An 18,069-nucleotide genomic window follows, 5' to 3' on the forward strand; every position below is an offset into this window, starting at 1 on the left:
AAATTACTAGATATCAATTCAGATTTTTTTAAAAGAAAAAAAAAAAACAAGTGGAAATATCAAAATGGAAACTGAATAAATGATCAAAAAAATGTCTGCTCACAGGTGGCTCAACACAAATTCTCTCATTTCAAACTGCATGCAAGTAACAGTAAAGCCACGTAAAACCCTGCAGAGAGGTAAAGATTGATAAAAACCTGATTTAAGATCTTCATAACCAGAGAGTAGATAAAGACAACACTGGCGACGGCCACCAGACACAGCAAGAAGAGGTAAGCGTCTCTGTACAGCTTAAAGTCTGTGGGTTTGGGGTACAGGATAGACCGGATGAGCTGCCCTTTAGCTGTGCTGAAACCTAGAAATCAAAAACATACACACATCAGTGGAGAAGATTATGTCAGACAGTAAATAAAGAAATTTTCTCATGCCTTCTTATTTATTTATTCTTTATTATAAAAAAAAAAAAAGTCAAATGTTGCAGGAAAAAAGTCAGAATTTATAGCTCAAGTAAAAAATATATAAATATAAAAATGTGCAATTCATTTTTAATGTAATGTAATCATTTTAATTTTAAAGTAAACCTAGGTTTATTATGAAGGATTCGGATTTATACCTTCCAATCAGTCTCAGCATGGATCAACGATTTATCCTTTTTGCATCATCCTGTTTCTCATTATCTTTATTAAATATGATTATTTAAAGGAGTATTTAACTTTGAAATTATTTTAACTAATGAATAAGTTAACACACTGCTCTATGTATGTCTCTGTGTAACTTTTTCAGGAGCCATCTAACTAGGTCAGAGGTCACAGAGACCTTGAGTGAAACTGAGGGCTGAGGACTGGAAGCAACTGTTTCTATTGTTATTTCTATGAGTTAATACTATCCAAAATGTCTACAGTGATTTTGTTATTTTTACGGTTAATTGTTTTAAAGTGATTCTACTTTTTATTCAAGATAGACTTTGTGTAGTAAGGGTATTATAACTGCCTGAATTTAGATTATACCGGTTTTTAACCAGTTTTGATAAAAACGACTGAGAATACACCAAGCCTTGGGTAAGAAACAGATTGTACTTTAAGTGTGTGTGTTCTATTTGATTGTGGATCTGTTTCACAGGTCTGGAGTCCTGCAGCTCTAAACAGTCTAGTGGATGTCTGACGTTTATATGCTTAAGATGTTGTTCAGAATTGTACGCACACATCCCACGTGGAAATTTTCCTAGTCTATCTGTGTTTTAACCGATCAGGTTAGAACACCTATAAGTGTGACGCAGTTAATGACGTTATGAGAGAGTATAATTGTTTTTGATTTGTTATTGTAAGCAGAGCGGCATAGGAACTCATGGCGAGTGTTGAAGTGATGAAACTGCAAACTATCTTCAGTAAACTTTATTTATTTATTTGAATCTCTGACTCTGGCTCTTCTTCATCTGACAGACTGGTCATTCTTTGGGTTAAACTGTATACCATCCCTACAATTAACTGCAAAATGCAAACTCGATTCAGAATAAAAATATAAAACAAAATGGTGAGATGCAAAATTTGGTAGGCAAAAGCCCCAAATACGATAAAATAAAAAATAAAAAAAATTATTAAATTATTTTAATTAAATTAAATAAATAACATGATGGGAACAGAATTTTTTAATTCTTGGAGAAAAAAAAGATGTCATTTTTTGGTAAAATAAATTACATAATAATAATAAAATTAATAAAAATAATAATAATAAATATAATAATAATAAAAAATAAATAAATAAATAATAATAAATAATTCTGTTAAGATCGTGTGATATTTATTTAAGTAAAAAGTCCAAAATGCAAACTCTGGAGGAAAAAAGTCAAACTTTTTGGCATAATAAAATATAATATTAATAATAATAATAAGATCTGAACAGAATTGACAAAAAAATGGTCCAAAATAAAACAAAATAATTATATAGCAATAATAACAATAATAAAATTAAATAAATAAAAAATATAATAATAATAATAATAATAATAATAATAATAATAATAATAATCAACATATAAATAAAATAAAAATAAAGATAATTTCTGGAGGAAAAAGTGTCACAAATTGTGTGACAAAAAAGAAAAGCAAGTCAAAATTGTGAGATGTAACCTTAAGAGTTTCAAGCCAAAAAGTAATAAAGAGAATATTACTGCAACTGTATGTGAGGAAAAAGCAAAATATTAACAAATCAGACACCGACTAATGTTCCTTTCTGACCAACAATAAAACATCCCATAATACGCCACAATACAAGGTGATGTTAGCTGTCAGATGAAGTGTGAGCTGACCTGTGCGGACGACCACAGCTTTAACCATTTCTCCAGTGTAGTAGCGGGTCTGGATGACGTTTGTGCCGCAGAAGAGTGTGTGTCTCTTGTGCTCCTCTGTGCTGTAAATCTGGTCTCCGTCTGAACCCTTCTTGTCCCGCTCGGGGTTCGGGAGATCCGTCTTGGTGACCGGAACACTCTCACCTGACAGCAGAGACCAGGACATGTCAATATACTCACTCATCCTTATTTTATTTACAAAGACATTTTATTTACAACACGCCTCAGTCAGAAAGATGCATTAAACATTATAATAGTGACCATAAATAATAAACACAAAAACAAGACATTTGTAAAATAGGGTTTCTGCACCACACAATTTACACATTACTGTTTAGCTAGTTTCTACTTCCTCTACTTATAAGCTAAGGCAATAATGGTCCAACATTCCTGACCATTATCACCAATAAAGCCTAAAAACTGGGCATCAGTATATTATAAACTGATAGGTTCATATATTCCTTTCCAGTTATCAAAGACATAATTTGTTACTTAATTTTAGTTTGTAACTTGTAAATGGTTTTAAATTGAAAATTGTAATATATACACATCAGTGTGAAACCTATGAATGGTGGAAAAACAGATTCTGTAATATTAAAACCATCCGGGTCTCCACTTTTACATGGCCTAACTTTTTTGTTTTAACAAACTTATCCCTCAAGTTTTTCCAAACTTTTACCAAAATTTTCCTCCTTTTCCACGGCTGTTGCAATTTCTAGCCAAGAATTATTGGTCATCTGGTTCTCCCTATGATCACTCATGGACAGTTTCAGACAAAATCTCTGTGCGAACTGTTCACCCGAGTCTCAAAAATTTTGTGAGCTCCGCCAGCTGAAATCATGTCGCGCGTACCCAAAGCAAACCTCCGCAAACACAGCGATGACGTCACATTCGCCTATCAATAACAGAAAGCTGATTGGCTATTGTATGTTGGTCTCATTTGTAGTTGTAATACCACAAATTACATTAGGACTGGTGAAATAAAAAAAACACGAAAACCAAGCAACAACAACAAAAAAGAATTTAAATGAGCATTAGATGTAGCGTTACATGGACATCGGAAAAATAAGACCTGTGCAGAAATATTTAAGACCCAGAAGAGCAAATTTAAGACTTTTTAAGGCCTAAAATTTGGATTTTAAGACCCCGCGGAAACCCTGGGTTATGACTGTATTAAACATATTCTTGTTTGTTGTAAAAATTCATAATAATGACAAAAAAAATACTAATTTGTGTATCTCCTTACTTCTGGGTGCAGCTATGCTGTCGTTGAGGCTGGTGTATTCTGGGAAATTTTCTTACCCCTTGGTTTTGAGTGTAGTCCTGAAAAATCTCGGTTCGAAGGGCTATCTACTACATCCCCTTAGCCCTATGCCTTCAAGCTAAAGAGAATTGAGACACCCCTAACCCTTCACGTGAACGTGCAAAAAGAGGGGTAGGGGTAAGGTGAAGGGCTAAGGGGTAGCATTAGGATCGGCCTTAAACATCTGGATTATAATGCATTAGCATTAAATATCAATCCTTAATTTAATCCATAATTGCCCTGCTCCAGTGTTCTCATGATCAGTCTTAGTGACATCACACCATGAATCAAGCAATCACCTGTCAGCATGCTCTCGTTAACGATGCAGGTTCCACAGATGAGCACGGCGTCGCAAGGCATGATGGTCCCATTGCTAGGAATGACGATGACATCACCGGGCACCAGGTCCGTGGACAGAGCTTCCTCTGTTTCTGAAACAGGTAAAAACAGAAACGACATCACTCATCATTACCCCTGATTCCCTGCACAGGAGGCAGAGTGCTGATTCACCATGACAGACTGCACTTAAATTACACACCGCTTTCTCCTCTGCAGACTGTGACTCGAACAGTACTGTGTGTTGCCACCATGTCGTGTAGCATTACATATTGCTGGAAAACACAAATAAAGTGTGAAGAACAGATAAACATTCTTCTGGCCAAACAGAGACATAGCTATGCAATTTAAACATTAGTATCAACTGTAATGCTGGATATTTTGGAGTGTGTGTGTATGTGTGTGTGGTGGTGAATTATTGTGTCATCTTGTTTTTGTATTTACTTGATTGTTTTTCATGGTTTACTGCATTGTTGCACTTGTATTACTGCACTGCTGTATCAGCCAATTGTGTACATATTTGAGAATATTGAGGATCACCTTGAAAACTAGACGATTCGTCTCAAGGGGCTTATATGTTTGCATATAAGCCCCAAGCAAATATGCTTGATTATCAACACCTATAGACAACACGCAAGCAAAATCGTTACACTACAAAATATGTCTGTTTTATTATGATTCAGCATTACATTATATAAATAAAACATTTCAGTTGTAAGTACATGTTTTGATTTGTGAAATAACTGTTGTTGATTGTAAAATGATGCGTTTTCGTTTATTCATTTAGGTGATTTTGTCTTTAAAAGAAAATTTCTCTTTATGGGACACATTATACAATAAATATGTTGCAGGTTAAACAAAATAATGTCGAATTTCAGTTTTTATCTTTAAAAAATTATTCAAACAAACAAATCTTTATTTGTTTATTTTAGTCAATATTTGAATTGGATCAAAATCTTTAAATCAAAGTTGTCCTAAAACTACTGAACACCCATTCTTGTTTTAGGATAAAACCCTTTTTGATACACACACAAAAAAAAGAACTTTGACTACTGTATTCAATAAATAAACAAATGAAAATAAAACAAAATATAAATAAATAAATAAATAAATAAATAAAATGTTAGTTAGTTTAGTCAATATTTAAAGTGGATCAAAACCTTTAAATCAAAGTTGTCCTAAAACTATTGACTACCTTGTTAAATAAACACAAAATATATATTAATAATAAATAAATAAAACTACAAATAAATACAAATAAAAATAGATAAAATTAAATACTCATTCTTGTTTTAGGATAATATTAAAAAACCGTTTTGATCCACTTCAGAATTTGATTACTGTATTAAATAAATAAATAAATAAATAAATAAATAAAATTATATAAATAAATTATATTAAATTAATTACAATAAATAAATAATAATAAATATAAATACAATTAAATTTAAATATAAATAAATAAATTAGTTAAAATTAAATCAATATTTGAAGTGGATCAAAAAACTTAAATCAAAGTTGTAAAATGTAAGATGTCCAAAGTTGTGACTACTTTATTAAATAAATAAATAAATAACAATAAATATATAAATAACAATAAATATAAATAACAATAAACAACAAATAAAATTATAACTAATAAATACATATAAATAAAAATACAAATAGACAAAATAAAATATAAATAAAAAAAAGTTGATCCACTTCAAAAATGGACAACTGTATTAAACAAATAAAAATAAATAAATACTTAAATTAATAAAATAAATTACATAAATAAAAATAAATACAAGTATAAATATAAATAAATACCTTCAAAACAATTTTTGAAGTGGATTAAAAGTTTTCCTGAAACTACTGAACACACATTCTTGTTTTATGATAATTTTGAAAAACCTTTTTGATCCATTAAAAAAAAATTTGACAACTGTATTAAAAAATATGTAATAAATATATAAAATTTAATTAATATAAAAAAATTAATTAGAATAAAAAAAATTTAATAAATAATAATAATAATAATAATAATAATATAAAAAAATGTATACAAAAATGTATATATTAAATTTATTCAATATTTGAAGTGGATCAAAACTTTTAAAATCAAAGTTGTCCTAAAACTATTGATTACTTTATAAAAAAATAAATAAATAAATAAATATAAATAGCAATACATAAAAATAAATGATAAATAAATATAAATTAAAATAAATTAAAAATAAAAATAGATACAATTAAATATAAATGCAAATGTAAATAAATAAATGAATAAAGTTAGTTAGTTAGTTTAGTCAATATTTGAAGTGGATCAAAACCTTTAAATCAAAGTTGTTCTAAAACTACTGAACACCCATTCTTGTATTAGGATAATTTGAAAACACTTTTTGAACAACTTCAAATGTTGACTACTGCATTAGAAAATAAAATAAAGTAATATTTAAATATAAACTAAAGTACTTTTTAAAAATAAATTAATATTTAAATATTTCATTAAAAAACTTTAGAATACAAAATGTTTTGTATGTATTATATATAATAAATATATTACAAACTTGGTTTATTAATGAATAAAGGTCAAATTTTCAAACATTTTTATTTGATCTGTATTTAAAATTTATTTATATCTTTAAAATATTTTAATAATTAAAATGTATATATTTCAATTGTATGCACAATGTCCAATACGCTACACATACTGCAAAATAAATATTGTGTTCAATTTAAAATAGCACAGAATTTAATTAGACATTTTCCAGTTAACAGCGATTGGGAAACATGTCACAAAATGCATATTTACAACTCCTTTCCACTAAAAAGCATCATTACAGAATTAAAACACAGATTCAACCGTTTTACCATGCTTACCTTCTTAATAGTGTAGAGAGAGGTAGCTATTGATATGAAGGACATGACGACTATGGCCATTGCGTAGTAATAGTATTCATCTGTACACCACAGAACAACACTGAAGAGCTGGAAGATGTAGAAAGGATTGAGGACCTGAGAAAGAGAAAAAGAGACGAGTTTCAGTTCCTTCATTTCATCTTCCTGACCAGACATTTTTTTTTTTTCCACAAGAGTGGAGTCAGCAGATTCACATTGCACTCGTACCTCTTTAATTAGCAGCTTGAAAAGAGAAGGCACTTTCACATCGATTTCATTCAGACCGAAAAAAAATCTCCTAAAATAAAGAGAAAAAGACAATGTGAGATTTGGACAATCAGTTCAACAATACAATACAATATAATATAATATGATCAGTGCATAATTAGTGAATCGTTATGTCCCGGAACAGATCGGGGTAAAGAATACGGCATGCTACCCGAAGATGTAAAGGTGTCGCGCACGATAGTGGGTGGTGGTGGTGGGGGGGGGGGGGGGGGGGTTGATAATGGGACCTTGGATAGTGGAGGGGTGTCGCGGACGTAAGTTAAGAGCTGGGGCGGGGTTGGTTGTCAAGGACGAAATAAAAGAAGGTTGGGGAGTCGCAGAAAAAAGTGAAAGTGAACTGCGGACGAGGGGAGGAGGACGGGTGAGGAGGGGGATTGGTAAAATGGAGTGCTGGATCAGATTTTGGGGTGCCGGATCTGGAGTGTTCTGGCACAAATTAAGGCCTGAATAATATAATATAATATAATATAATATAATATAATATAATATAATATAATATAATATAAATGCACATATAGATGGAAGGATCAAATTAATAAAAATAGCAATATCCTAAATGTTTAATAATGGTTATAAAAAGTCTCTTTAAATATTATTTCAATAATACTTAACATGGTCTTTAAATCACATAATTAGGGCTATTGATGTCTTCTTAATAAAGCAATGCTGAATATTAATTGATATTATATCTAAAAGAGTACAATATAGCATGCATTAATTGTATAGAATTGTTTAAAGGTTAAAATTGTTTAATTGGTTAAAGGCACAACTTTAAAATAAATAATCTTGCTATAAATATTACATATATTCTAAACATTTTTCTAAATATTCTTAATGTTTATTCTATTAATTTACTTATTTATTTTATTAACAAACATGCATGGACTTCTTCCTGTATCCAGGTGGGGACTCTCATAGACATAATAATATTTCTACTTTACAAACTGTATATTCTAATCGCCATACACCAACCTTCCCCCGAAACCCTCACAGGAAACAATCAGCATTTTTACATTTTTAAAATACTACGTTCTGAGTGATAAGCACGTTTACCCATGAAGACCTCAATTTTGGTCCCTAAGGTGAGTGACGTGTCTCTTATGAGCCTGTGTGCATTCAGGTTTAAGTCCACACCGGGATATAAAAACAAGTACACACGCACACACGCGCACACACACACACACATAAATAAAAATAAAGAGCAAAAAAAAATCTGAAATCATTATTTCGATTGAAAAATAAGTTGCAGCTGGAAGGGCATCCGCTGCGTAAAAAACATATGCTGGATAAATTGGTGGTTCATTCCGCTGTGGCGACCCCAGTTTAATAAAGAGACTAAGTCGAAAAGAAAATGAATGAATGAATAAGAAATGAAGGTGTGTATGAAGGTGTGTATGAAGGAAAGGCCTGACCTGTACTCCTGCTGGTTCTTGTTGAGTCCGGCGCTGTGCTTTAAATGAATGGATGAGCAGCTGATGTTCCGATCCTCTAGGCCTCTGCACAACACAGGAGAAAACTGCTTTAACATCATCATCATCATTATCATCTCAGAGTAACATACTCACACACACACACTTACTTCAATACTTCAAAGTTCTGGATGGTGTCGTTCCAAAAGTACTTTGTGCTGTGGAGGGTGAAATAGCGGATCTATAAAAACAAAACAATAATAATATCAATAATAAGTTATTTATTTCAGAACCAACGATGTTTAAGGCAAGAAATTTTTTTTGGCTTGTCAAATGATTTTTTTTTTACTTATAACATCAAGAAAAGGAAAATAAAAATAAATAAAACAACATCCAAAATGCATACAAGTTTGATGTCGCACTTTTTCAATTTGTGTCTGTAGAATTCAGGGGTTAAAGTAAAAAAAATCCTGAGCCTGAACGTTTTTGGGGGAGGGGTTTGGAGAGAAACTGCACAGAAGGGCGACTTACTTCAAATATTGACAATAATAACAAAAATAAAGTAATAAGAGCTTAAAAAAACTGGTAAACTGAGATTGAGATAGACTCTCTTCAATGATTATGCTTTGCACCATTTATTTAAAAGTACTATGTCAAATAAAGTGTTTTCTTCTAAACAATAACAAGTGCTTAAATTGCTTAAATAACAGGTGCTCAAAGTGCTAAAGCACTGAACTGCTAAACTGAAGATTAAAATTAAAATCAAGGCCATTCTCACTTATTTTTTCTTTTTTTCTGGGTTGTAAGTAAAGTCCTGCAAACTCTTTCCTTTTAAGACATTTGGACTAGAAGATGGAGCTGGAGGAGGTGTCTGAGGGTCTGCTGTTTGTCCAATCATGATTTTTTCTTCCGTCAAACAAAAATATCAGGCTACCTCAAATCGATCGCTCCACAGGAAACATGAACTTAATTAATGCTCCTCTGTTATTATTATTTCATAAAACCTCTGTCAACATTTTAAATAAAATTCAATAGATTAAAGATTATGTCTTATGATTATGACTTATGTGATGAAAGAAAATGACAATGAACATCAAGGCTCATTTGTTGACTTTTTGCATAACAATTTTGTTGTTTACATATGGTATTGCATTAATATGCATACATGTTTAATAAACTGTAAAATGAAAGCCTCAGTTTGGTGCGGAGTTATCATTACACAAAAATCAAGAAAATCTTTTGGATTTGTTTGATTCGTAGATTATGTAGGCTATTTTAAAAACTGATATTATATAAAAACTATATATAACTGTAATTTTCCAACTGGAAAAAAGGTTGGTTTGTTGGTTGTACACTAAATCATCAATAGCCGATTTGTTAAGTTTATGACGTAGCTCCATGCAGCACAGAGGCGATCAGCATCAGCGCTGGTTTATGTCAACTCATCTGTCAAACTGTGACCAGAAATATCCTTCTTCCATTTTGCTTCTTTGGCAAAATACGTCTGTAGACATGTGTGTTTGCACGTGTTACTGTCCAGTGAGTTAAAAATTATTAGTTGCACATTTAGGGGCCGATCACACCGATCTCGCTTTTCCGTTCCAAAAACGCGAGGCGCACCTTACCGCCTTTTATGTTGACAAGAAAAAAGAAGCGCGATGCTCTTTTGTATGTCACTAGGAAATGACTGAATCAGCTGAGCCGTATCGCAAGTAGTGTTGTTGTCGATGTTATAATTGTATTTTTTTATAATATTCAAGATCTGTAAAGTAATACAGCTCTGGATAACTTGAAACAGCGACCACGAGTCTCTCCTCCATCATTAAAAGTTCGCTGTAGTCACCTTGACAACACAAACACTGCTGTCACCTCAACAGAAACCCTGCAGTGCTTTCATTTGATTGAAGAATGAAAAAGACGCGACTGACGTAACACACTTTTCCTGCTCGAGCACACAGCGCGCAACTTCAAAACGTGAGGCGCCCAGGGAGCATAAGCAGCGCGTAAAACACTCACGGCCGTTAGTAAACCATTTAAAAGATGCACCTCTCAACGCAAAAAGCGTGGTCGCTGTGATCGGCCCCTTATGCAGCCAAACTTTATAAAATAATTGTTTAACTGATACCATTGACCGGTTACAAATGCATCCTTTCGGTTAATCGGTTATTTTGAGCATCCCTAATTAAACTGCATGCGCAGGCTCCAAAATAATATAATTTTTTCCCCTCATGGCCACACACCGGACATCCGGCACGGTACCGGAATACTTTAAGCCCTGAGAATTTAATTAAAATACATATTTTTTAAGGGGATTTTCAAATTTTTTTTGTCCTACAATAAATAATAAATCTCAACTTCTGCAGATCTTACATACAGAAAACTTTACAAGTTTATTAATATTTAATCTAATAAAGCTTTTTTGGCTGTTCATTGTATTTTCTGCATTATGGAGTGATAAAGAGATCCCAAAATCTCCTTAGCAAAACTTGAAATGAAACAAGACTTTTTGAATGAAACTTCATCCAATATTCAGATTTTTGTGCTAAAATGTATGTAAATGTTATCACTTATATAACTCAATTCCTCATTTACATATTTAAACAACATTTTAGAAAACTTATTATACAAAAATGCCATTCTTAATATAATCAAATTAAAACGATTGAATTTTTTTTACAACATTCATCTATTCACTATTTGTATACATAATTAGTATAGTATAGACAGTGAAAAATTTGTCATCATTTACTCATCCTCCACCGTTCCAAACCTTTTAGTTATACAGTATACTGATCTGGTACATACTGAAAGATTTTGGAAAAAAGCAGCCATTAACTTCTATAATTTTTATTCTTAATATGGATGCCAATGGCTGCTTTTTCCAACATTCTTCAAAATATCTTGTTTTGAGTTTATATAAAAAATCATAAAAGTTTAGAACCAATTGAGTGTGAGTAAATGTTCATTCTTGGGTGAACTCTCTCTCTTTTAGCTTGATGAAGAAAGCAGAATTCAGCTTAAAGGGAGGGTTGAGATGGACCTGCACTTGCTGGCTCTCTACACTCCTGCTGATTTTGTTGTGGGCGGAGTCAGTCATGTTGTGGGCGTGGTCATTGGCCTGAGGGGAGGCGGTCTGGGAATTCAAGGTGTCATAGGGGTTCTTCCCAGGAGCCAACATTATCCGAACCTTCGCCCGAAACCAGCGCTTAAATTCATCCTGCAGACCAACACACACACACACACACACACACGCACGCACGCACACAGAGAGGCATTAACCGTTTCATATATTACTAACTAAAACAAAGTTCTAATCTTAACAATAGAGCTGCAGTTAAAAAATAATAAGAAAGAAAGAAAGTGACAACTAAAGGTATAAATTAGAGTTTGTTTACATCGGTGTTTCTCAAGCACGTTCCTGGATGCCCACCAACACTGCATGTTTTGGATGTCTCCTTTGTCTGTCACACCCATTGCAGGTCTTTCAGTCTCTATAATGAACTGATGATCTGAATCAGGTGTTTAAGGAGGTATAGAAAACATGCAGAACTGGTGGTCCTCCAGGAACGTGGTTGAGAAACACTGGTTTACATAATGCCACTGTTATGAATTTAAGTATCTTTATCTTTAATTTTTTAATATCCAAGACCATAATAAACCAAATAATCTGCTTAGAATTTAGAATAAGTCAATAAACAGAAGCACAATTAATTTTACATTTACATTAAGGGTGTGTGTATGTTTGTATCAAATTTAATTATTTCGTATATACATTTTATTCAACCCAGGCTCATTCTGAGAACGTAGTCCCGGGGACGTTTCTGGAGACCGCGAGATACGTAGCCGGGGGTACGTCCGGCTGCATTTCATTTTTTTTAAGCGAACGCTGCGGGGCGGTGTGATGCCGTTCCTTTCGGCGCTTGCCGGCCGGCCGGCCGCTCGCCTCCGTGTGGAGGGCTTTCCCGCTGCAACCAGTTTGTCCGGTTAGCTCTTCGTGTACTTTGGCGGACTCGAGGCGCAGGGAGGGGCTGACCACGACGACGACCGGGTTCGAGTCCGGGGAAGAGCGGTTCCAGAAATCAGGTAAGAAAACAAAATCCAAAAAATGAAGCGAACAGGTTCGTCACAGGGTGAGGATGTACTCAAAATCTGAAAACGTGGTAAAAATCAGACAAGGGCTTTTCTTTTTCTGGACGGCTTTTGTGAATCGTCAACGGTTGGGTTTAGGGACGGAGGAGGAGGGTGGGTCAGCCGATTGGCCGGTCGCACGGTCAATCATTCTGTCGTCCAGGCAGACAGGCTGAAGGTCGTTCGACAGCGGCCTCTAGCGGGTTTACGCGGGGACGGCGTGGGAGAAAGCGCGCACAGCGGCCTCTCGCGGATTCGCGAAAACAAAAACTGCAAAAATACGTACCTCCCGGGACGTATCTCGCGGTCTCCAGAAACGTCCCCGGGACTACGTTCTCGGAATGAGCCTGGGTTGATTTTATTTTTGGGGGGACTTTTTGTCCTGAGATCCTGATAGTAATTATTTTTGTACTGTGTAAACCAGATTTATGAAAAGAAATGAGGGTGAAAAAATAATAACATTTAAAAACATGACAAATTAAATATTTTTTTTTTTAAAAATGCATTAACAGACAAAACTATCAGAAAAAGATGCAATAAAAAAAAACACAAAAATCTCCATTCAACATTAAGAGAACACTAAAAATGTTACAGACAATTAATTACTTTGAATTTGCTGTCAAGGCTTACATATTGCAAAAGTTTATAAAACAAATTCAGTCAAATTCACCCAGTACAACTTTACAGAAATCCAAGGTTACACTTGGTTACAAAATATATGATTGCATCACTTTAACAAGCAACATGCCCACAAACTGATTTCCAGCTTACCACTGCACTATAATTATGACCGGCAGCCATTCATAAAAACATGACGTCTGCAGCATTAACTGTACACTGTTATCTTAAATACTGTGAAGATGAGGTATGTGAAGTATTTATTCTTCCCTATATGAAGTCAAGTAGAGGCGTGTGCTCAGATAAAGCAGAAGTTATCAAATTGTACGCAAAGGCATGATAAGACATGAACAGTGTTACTGAATTAACATGATGATTCAAAATGGTTACTTTTTCAAAATGCCTCTAGTTTTATTATTAAATTATTATTAATTAGTGCTTATTTGTAGTTTAAAGCTGATTATGTCATGTCAGCCACTTTGAATGTTGCTTAAACCCTATTTTTATGAACAAAACTTAGTATTCTTGGTCAGTCCTAACTTGTGGTCAAAAATGAGATAAATAAAAAAAAAAGCTAACAGGTTTTTGGTAATTTCTTATTATTATTATTATGAGACTGGCTTGATAGATTTTTATATCATGCCAAGAACATGCACACCAATTAAGGACAGTATGTAATATTCGCCACTAGAGGGTGTGTAATCACAACAAACAAAGGCATAGTTTCATGATGTCATGTCGTTTGTATGATGAAAAAAATGGATCTGGAGCCTTATTTTGGCATCTCTTTGGTATTCGCTTGTTAAGTGTGTCATGTGAAGCGGCTTGCAGGTCCAAACGCTATATAAAACTGTATGGGGAGGCTCAACAGACGATAACAATAAACGTTTACAAAGCACTGTAATAATTTCAAAAATCACGATCGCAATATATATATATATATATATATATATATATATATATATATATATATATATATATATATATATATATATATATATATAGTACATACATGTCTAATATCAGATGGCCACAAAGAGGTTAATTAATTATAAATTGTTTAAATGTTGGTGTCAGTGATGCAGCAAGTCCAGAGACTGCAGTGTACACCATGACTTTATATGAGATTCACTTTAATGTGTGATGTTAGGACTAAAAAGTGGTCATAAAGGAATATTTTATCAATTCAAATGGGTAGTGACTTGGACCCGGAAACAGTATTTCACACTAAGGCATATCTGCCAACACTCCAGTTTTTCCTGGGAGTCTCCCGTATTTCAGACCTATCCCCCGTATTGTTCCGTCTCGCAGAAAACTCCCGGAAGTGAGTTTTGTGTGAGTTTTTACAGCAGTGAAGTTTTAGTGTCGCCTATATTAATTTTGTTTTTTTATTAAAACTCTAAATGTTTGGAACGCTTAATTTGACACGTTTAGTTCTTAAACGCTTTATTTTTGTGCGAGTTCCAAAAGCAGTGAAATGCTTGTGTCGCGTTCATACATTTTATTTTTTCCACTAACATTTGGAATGCTTAATTTGACATTTAATTCTTCAACACTTCATATTTGTGAGTGTTTCTACAGCAGTGAAATGCTATTGCAGAGTATGTTCATTTAATTTTTATTAAAATGCTAATGTTTGGAATGCTTCATTTGACACGTTTAATTCTTCAACACTTCATATTTGTGAGTGTTTCTACAGCAGTGAAATGCTATTGCAAAGTATATTAATTATATTTTTATTAAAATGCTAATGTTTGGAATGCTTCATTTGACACGTTTAATTCTTAAACTCTTCATTTTTGTGAGCATTTGTACAGCAGTGAAATGCTATTGTTGCATGTCACAATCTGCGGCAAAATATATAGTAAAATATCCATGCACTGTAAGAAAAAAGTTGACAACTCAAAATTGATTAAAAAAAGACAACTTGATGCAGAGCATTTTTGAGTTGACTCAACTTTCAAGAACTGCTATTGACTCGATTTAAGTTGAGTCAACTCAAAAAATCCTGAAGCTTGTTACCTTCAAAGTTGAGAATTTATTTATTTATTTATTTATTTATTTATTTATTTATTTATTTATTTATTTATTTTTACAGTGCGCAATCCAGAACTTACCCAGACACTATTCCAGTACAAAGCACATGTTAAATATAAAAGTGTATTCACTGAGGTCTAATACATACAGTGCTGCGTAACAGAGCGACTTCTGCGTCTCTGACAGTGGTCCGTGTGCACGTGGCCTTCACACACCACTCAGGCATCCAGTAGAGCAGCAGGAAAAGAAAACCACCGGTACAGAAACCACCACAACACACCAGAACCAGCTTCCACCGGCACAGACGAAATCCTCTCAACTCCTTCAGAGAGACAGATCATGAATGAGCTAATGTACTTTAAGAGATTTTTATTTTTAAACCAATATAAACACATACCATCTCATCCTCCAAACCCCGGTTGACAATCTTGAGATCTTCCTTCTCCATCCTGATCTTCAGTCCTGGCTGAAAAGTGCTGCGCTCCTGCAAACACACATAGACACATGCAGAGATCACACGCTAGGAGTGTGTGTGTGTGTGTGTGTGTGTGTGTGTGTGTGTGAGTTGTACAGTAAGAATTGTGTGAGGCCCAACAACAGCTGTTATAGCATTGGGTTGTATTGAAATCCAGCTGACCTGAGATGACACACAATCATGTGCACATATAAACACAAACACTTCCTGTGAGTCACTCTGAGCACTGCAGCTGAACGCCACGCTGAGAGCCTCCACTCACACACAGATGTCAATCCAGAGGGCCAAAATCAAACTCAAAGATAAAAAAAAAGAGATGCATTATTACTTTCATATTCTTACCTTATTGGTTTTTATTAAGTAAAAATGACTGAATGAGAATTATTTGAGAACTATGAAGATTTTTGAAAATATTTTTGAAATATTCTATGGCAATATAAGATATAAAACAACTTAAATAAAAATAAAAACATTGGGATGATTATCAGACTAATTTCTTTAGGTCCAATGGGACAATTTACCCACATGGCCAGAGTTTTGGAATAAAAATGGAATTATATAATAAAATAAAAATTGGAATAAAAATTAAATGCAGCAATAATAATAATAATAATAATAATAATAATAATAATAATAATAATAATAATAATTAATAAAAGGGACTAAGCCAAAGAGAAAATTAATAATAATAATAATAATAATAATAATAATAATAATAATAATAATCATAATATTATTATTAATAATAATAATAATAATAAATTAATAAAGGGACTAAGCCGAAGAGAAAATGAATAATAATAATAATAATAATAATAATAATAATAATAATAATAATAATAATAATTAATAAAAGGGACTAAGCCAAAGAGAAAATTAATAATAATAATAATAATATTATTATTATTATTATTATTATTAATAATAATAATAATAATAAATTAATAAAGGGACTAAGCCGAAGAGAAAATGAATAATAATAATAATAATAATAATAATTAATAAAGGGACTAAGCCGAATAGAAAATGAATATTAATAATAATAATAATAATAATAATAATAATAATAATTAATAAAGGGACTAAGCCGAAGAGAAAATGAATAATAATAATAATAATAATAATAATAATAATAATAATAATAATAATAATAATAATAAAGGGACTAAGCCGAAAAGAAAATGAATAATAATAATAATAATTAATAAAAGGGACTAAGCCGAAGAGAAAATTAATAATAATAATAATAATAATAATAATAATAATATTATTATTATTATTAATAATAATAATTAATTAATTAATAAAGGGACTAAGCCGAAGAGAAAATGAATAATAATAATAATAATAATAATAATAATAATAGTAATAATAATGGGACTAAGCCGAAGAGAAAATGAATAATAATAATAATAATAATAATAATAATAATAATAAATAAAGGGACTAATCCGAAGAGAAAATGAATGAATAATAATAATAATAATAATAATAATAATAATAATAATAATAATAATAATAATAATAATAAATAAAGGGACCGAGCCGAAAAGAAAATGAATGAATGAATGAATGAATAACAATAACAATAATAATAATAATAATAATAATCATCGTCATCTTTAATTAAATGTTTTGATCCACTACAAACATTGACTACCGTGTGCATGTATGTGCATGTGTGTGTCTATATACACAAACATATCAGTCTATCAATCCATTCATCCATCATATCTATACTGTCCAGCCACTTTATTAGGTACACCTTACTAGTACCGGGTTGGACCCCCTTTTGCCTTAAGAACTGCCTAATCCTTCGAGGCAATAGATTCAACAAGGTACTGAAAATATTCCTCAGAGATTTTGCTCCATACTGACGATAGCATCACACAGTTGCTGCAGATTTGTTGGCTGCACATCCATAATGCGAATCTCTTAGATTGAGAACTGGTGACTGTGGAGGCCATTTGAGTTCAGAGAATTCATTGTCATGTTCAAGAAACCAGTCTGAGATGATTCGCGCTTTATGACGTGGCATTATCTTGCTGGAAGTAGCCTTCTTGAAGATGGGTGCACTGTGGTCATAAAGGGATGGACATGATCAGCAACAATACTCAGGTAGGCTGCGGCGTTGACACGATGCTCAGTTGGTACTAATGGGCCCAAAGTGTTCCAAGTAAATATATCCCCCACACCATTACACCACCACCACCTCCACCAGCCTAATCCGTTGATACCAGGCCACTGC

At 32.6% G+C, this 18,069-nt stretch overlaps 1 protein-coding gene across 3 annotated transcripts in view; it reads right to left on the minus strand.

The window, feature by feature from the left end:
* The window catches only part of LOC130236942 (polyamine-transporting ATPase 13A3-like), a 76,440-nt gene that overhangs the window by 31,429 nt on the left and 26,942 nt on the right, over positions 1 to 18,069 (minus strand). For all 3 annotated transcript variants that reach the window (XM_056467703.1, XM_056467701.1, XM_056467702.1), the window contains exons 3-13: positions 15,744 to 15,830; positions 15,495 to 15,668; positions 11,604 to 11,780; positions 8,734 to 8,804; positions 8,567 to 8,650; positions 7,095 to 7,164; positions 6,849 to 6,983; positions 4,186 to 4,258; positions 3,947 to 4,078; positions 2,306 to 2,488; positions 198 to 355 (exon numbers count right to left, since the gene is read on the minus strand). In XM_056467703.1, the coding sequence (XP_056323678.1) occupies positions 198 to 355; positions 2,306 to 2,488; positions 3,947 to 4,078; positions 4,186 to 4,258; positions 6,849 to 6,983; positions 7,095 to 7,164; positions 8,567 to 8,650; positions 8,734 to 8,804; positions 11,604 to 11,780; positions 15,495 to 15,668; positions 15,744 to 15,794 (1,308 nt within the window). In that variant the 5' untranslated portion in view covers positions 15,795 to 15,830. The remainder of the gene's footprint in view (positions 1 to 197; positions 356 to 2,305; positions 2,489 to 3,946; positions 4,079 to 4,185; positions 4,259 to 6,848; positions 6,984 to 7,094; positions 7,165 to 8,566; positions 8,651 to 8,733; positions 8,805 to 11,603; positions 11,781 to 15,494; positions 15,669 to 15,743; positions 15,831 to 18,069) is intronic.

This window comes from Danio aesculapii, chromosome 11 (genome assembly GCF_903798145.1).
Source record: "Danio aesculapii chromosome 11, fDanAes4.1, whole genome shotgun sequence".
NCBI lineage: Eukaryota > Metazoa > Chordata > Actinopteri > Cypriniformes > Danionidae > Danio > Danio aesculapii.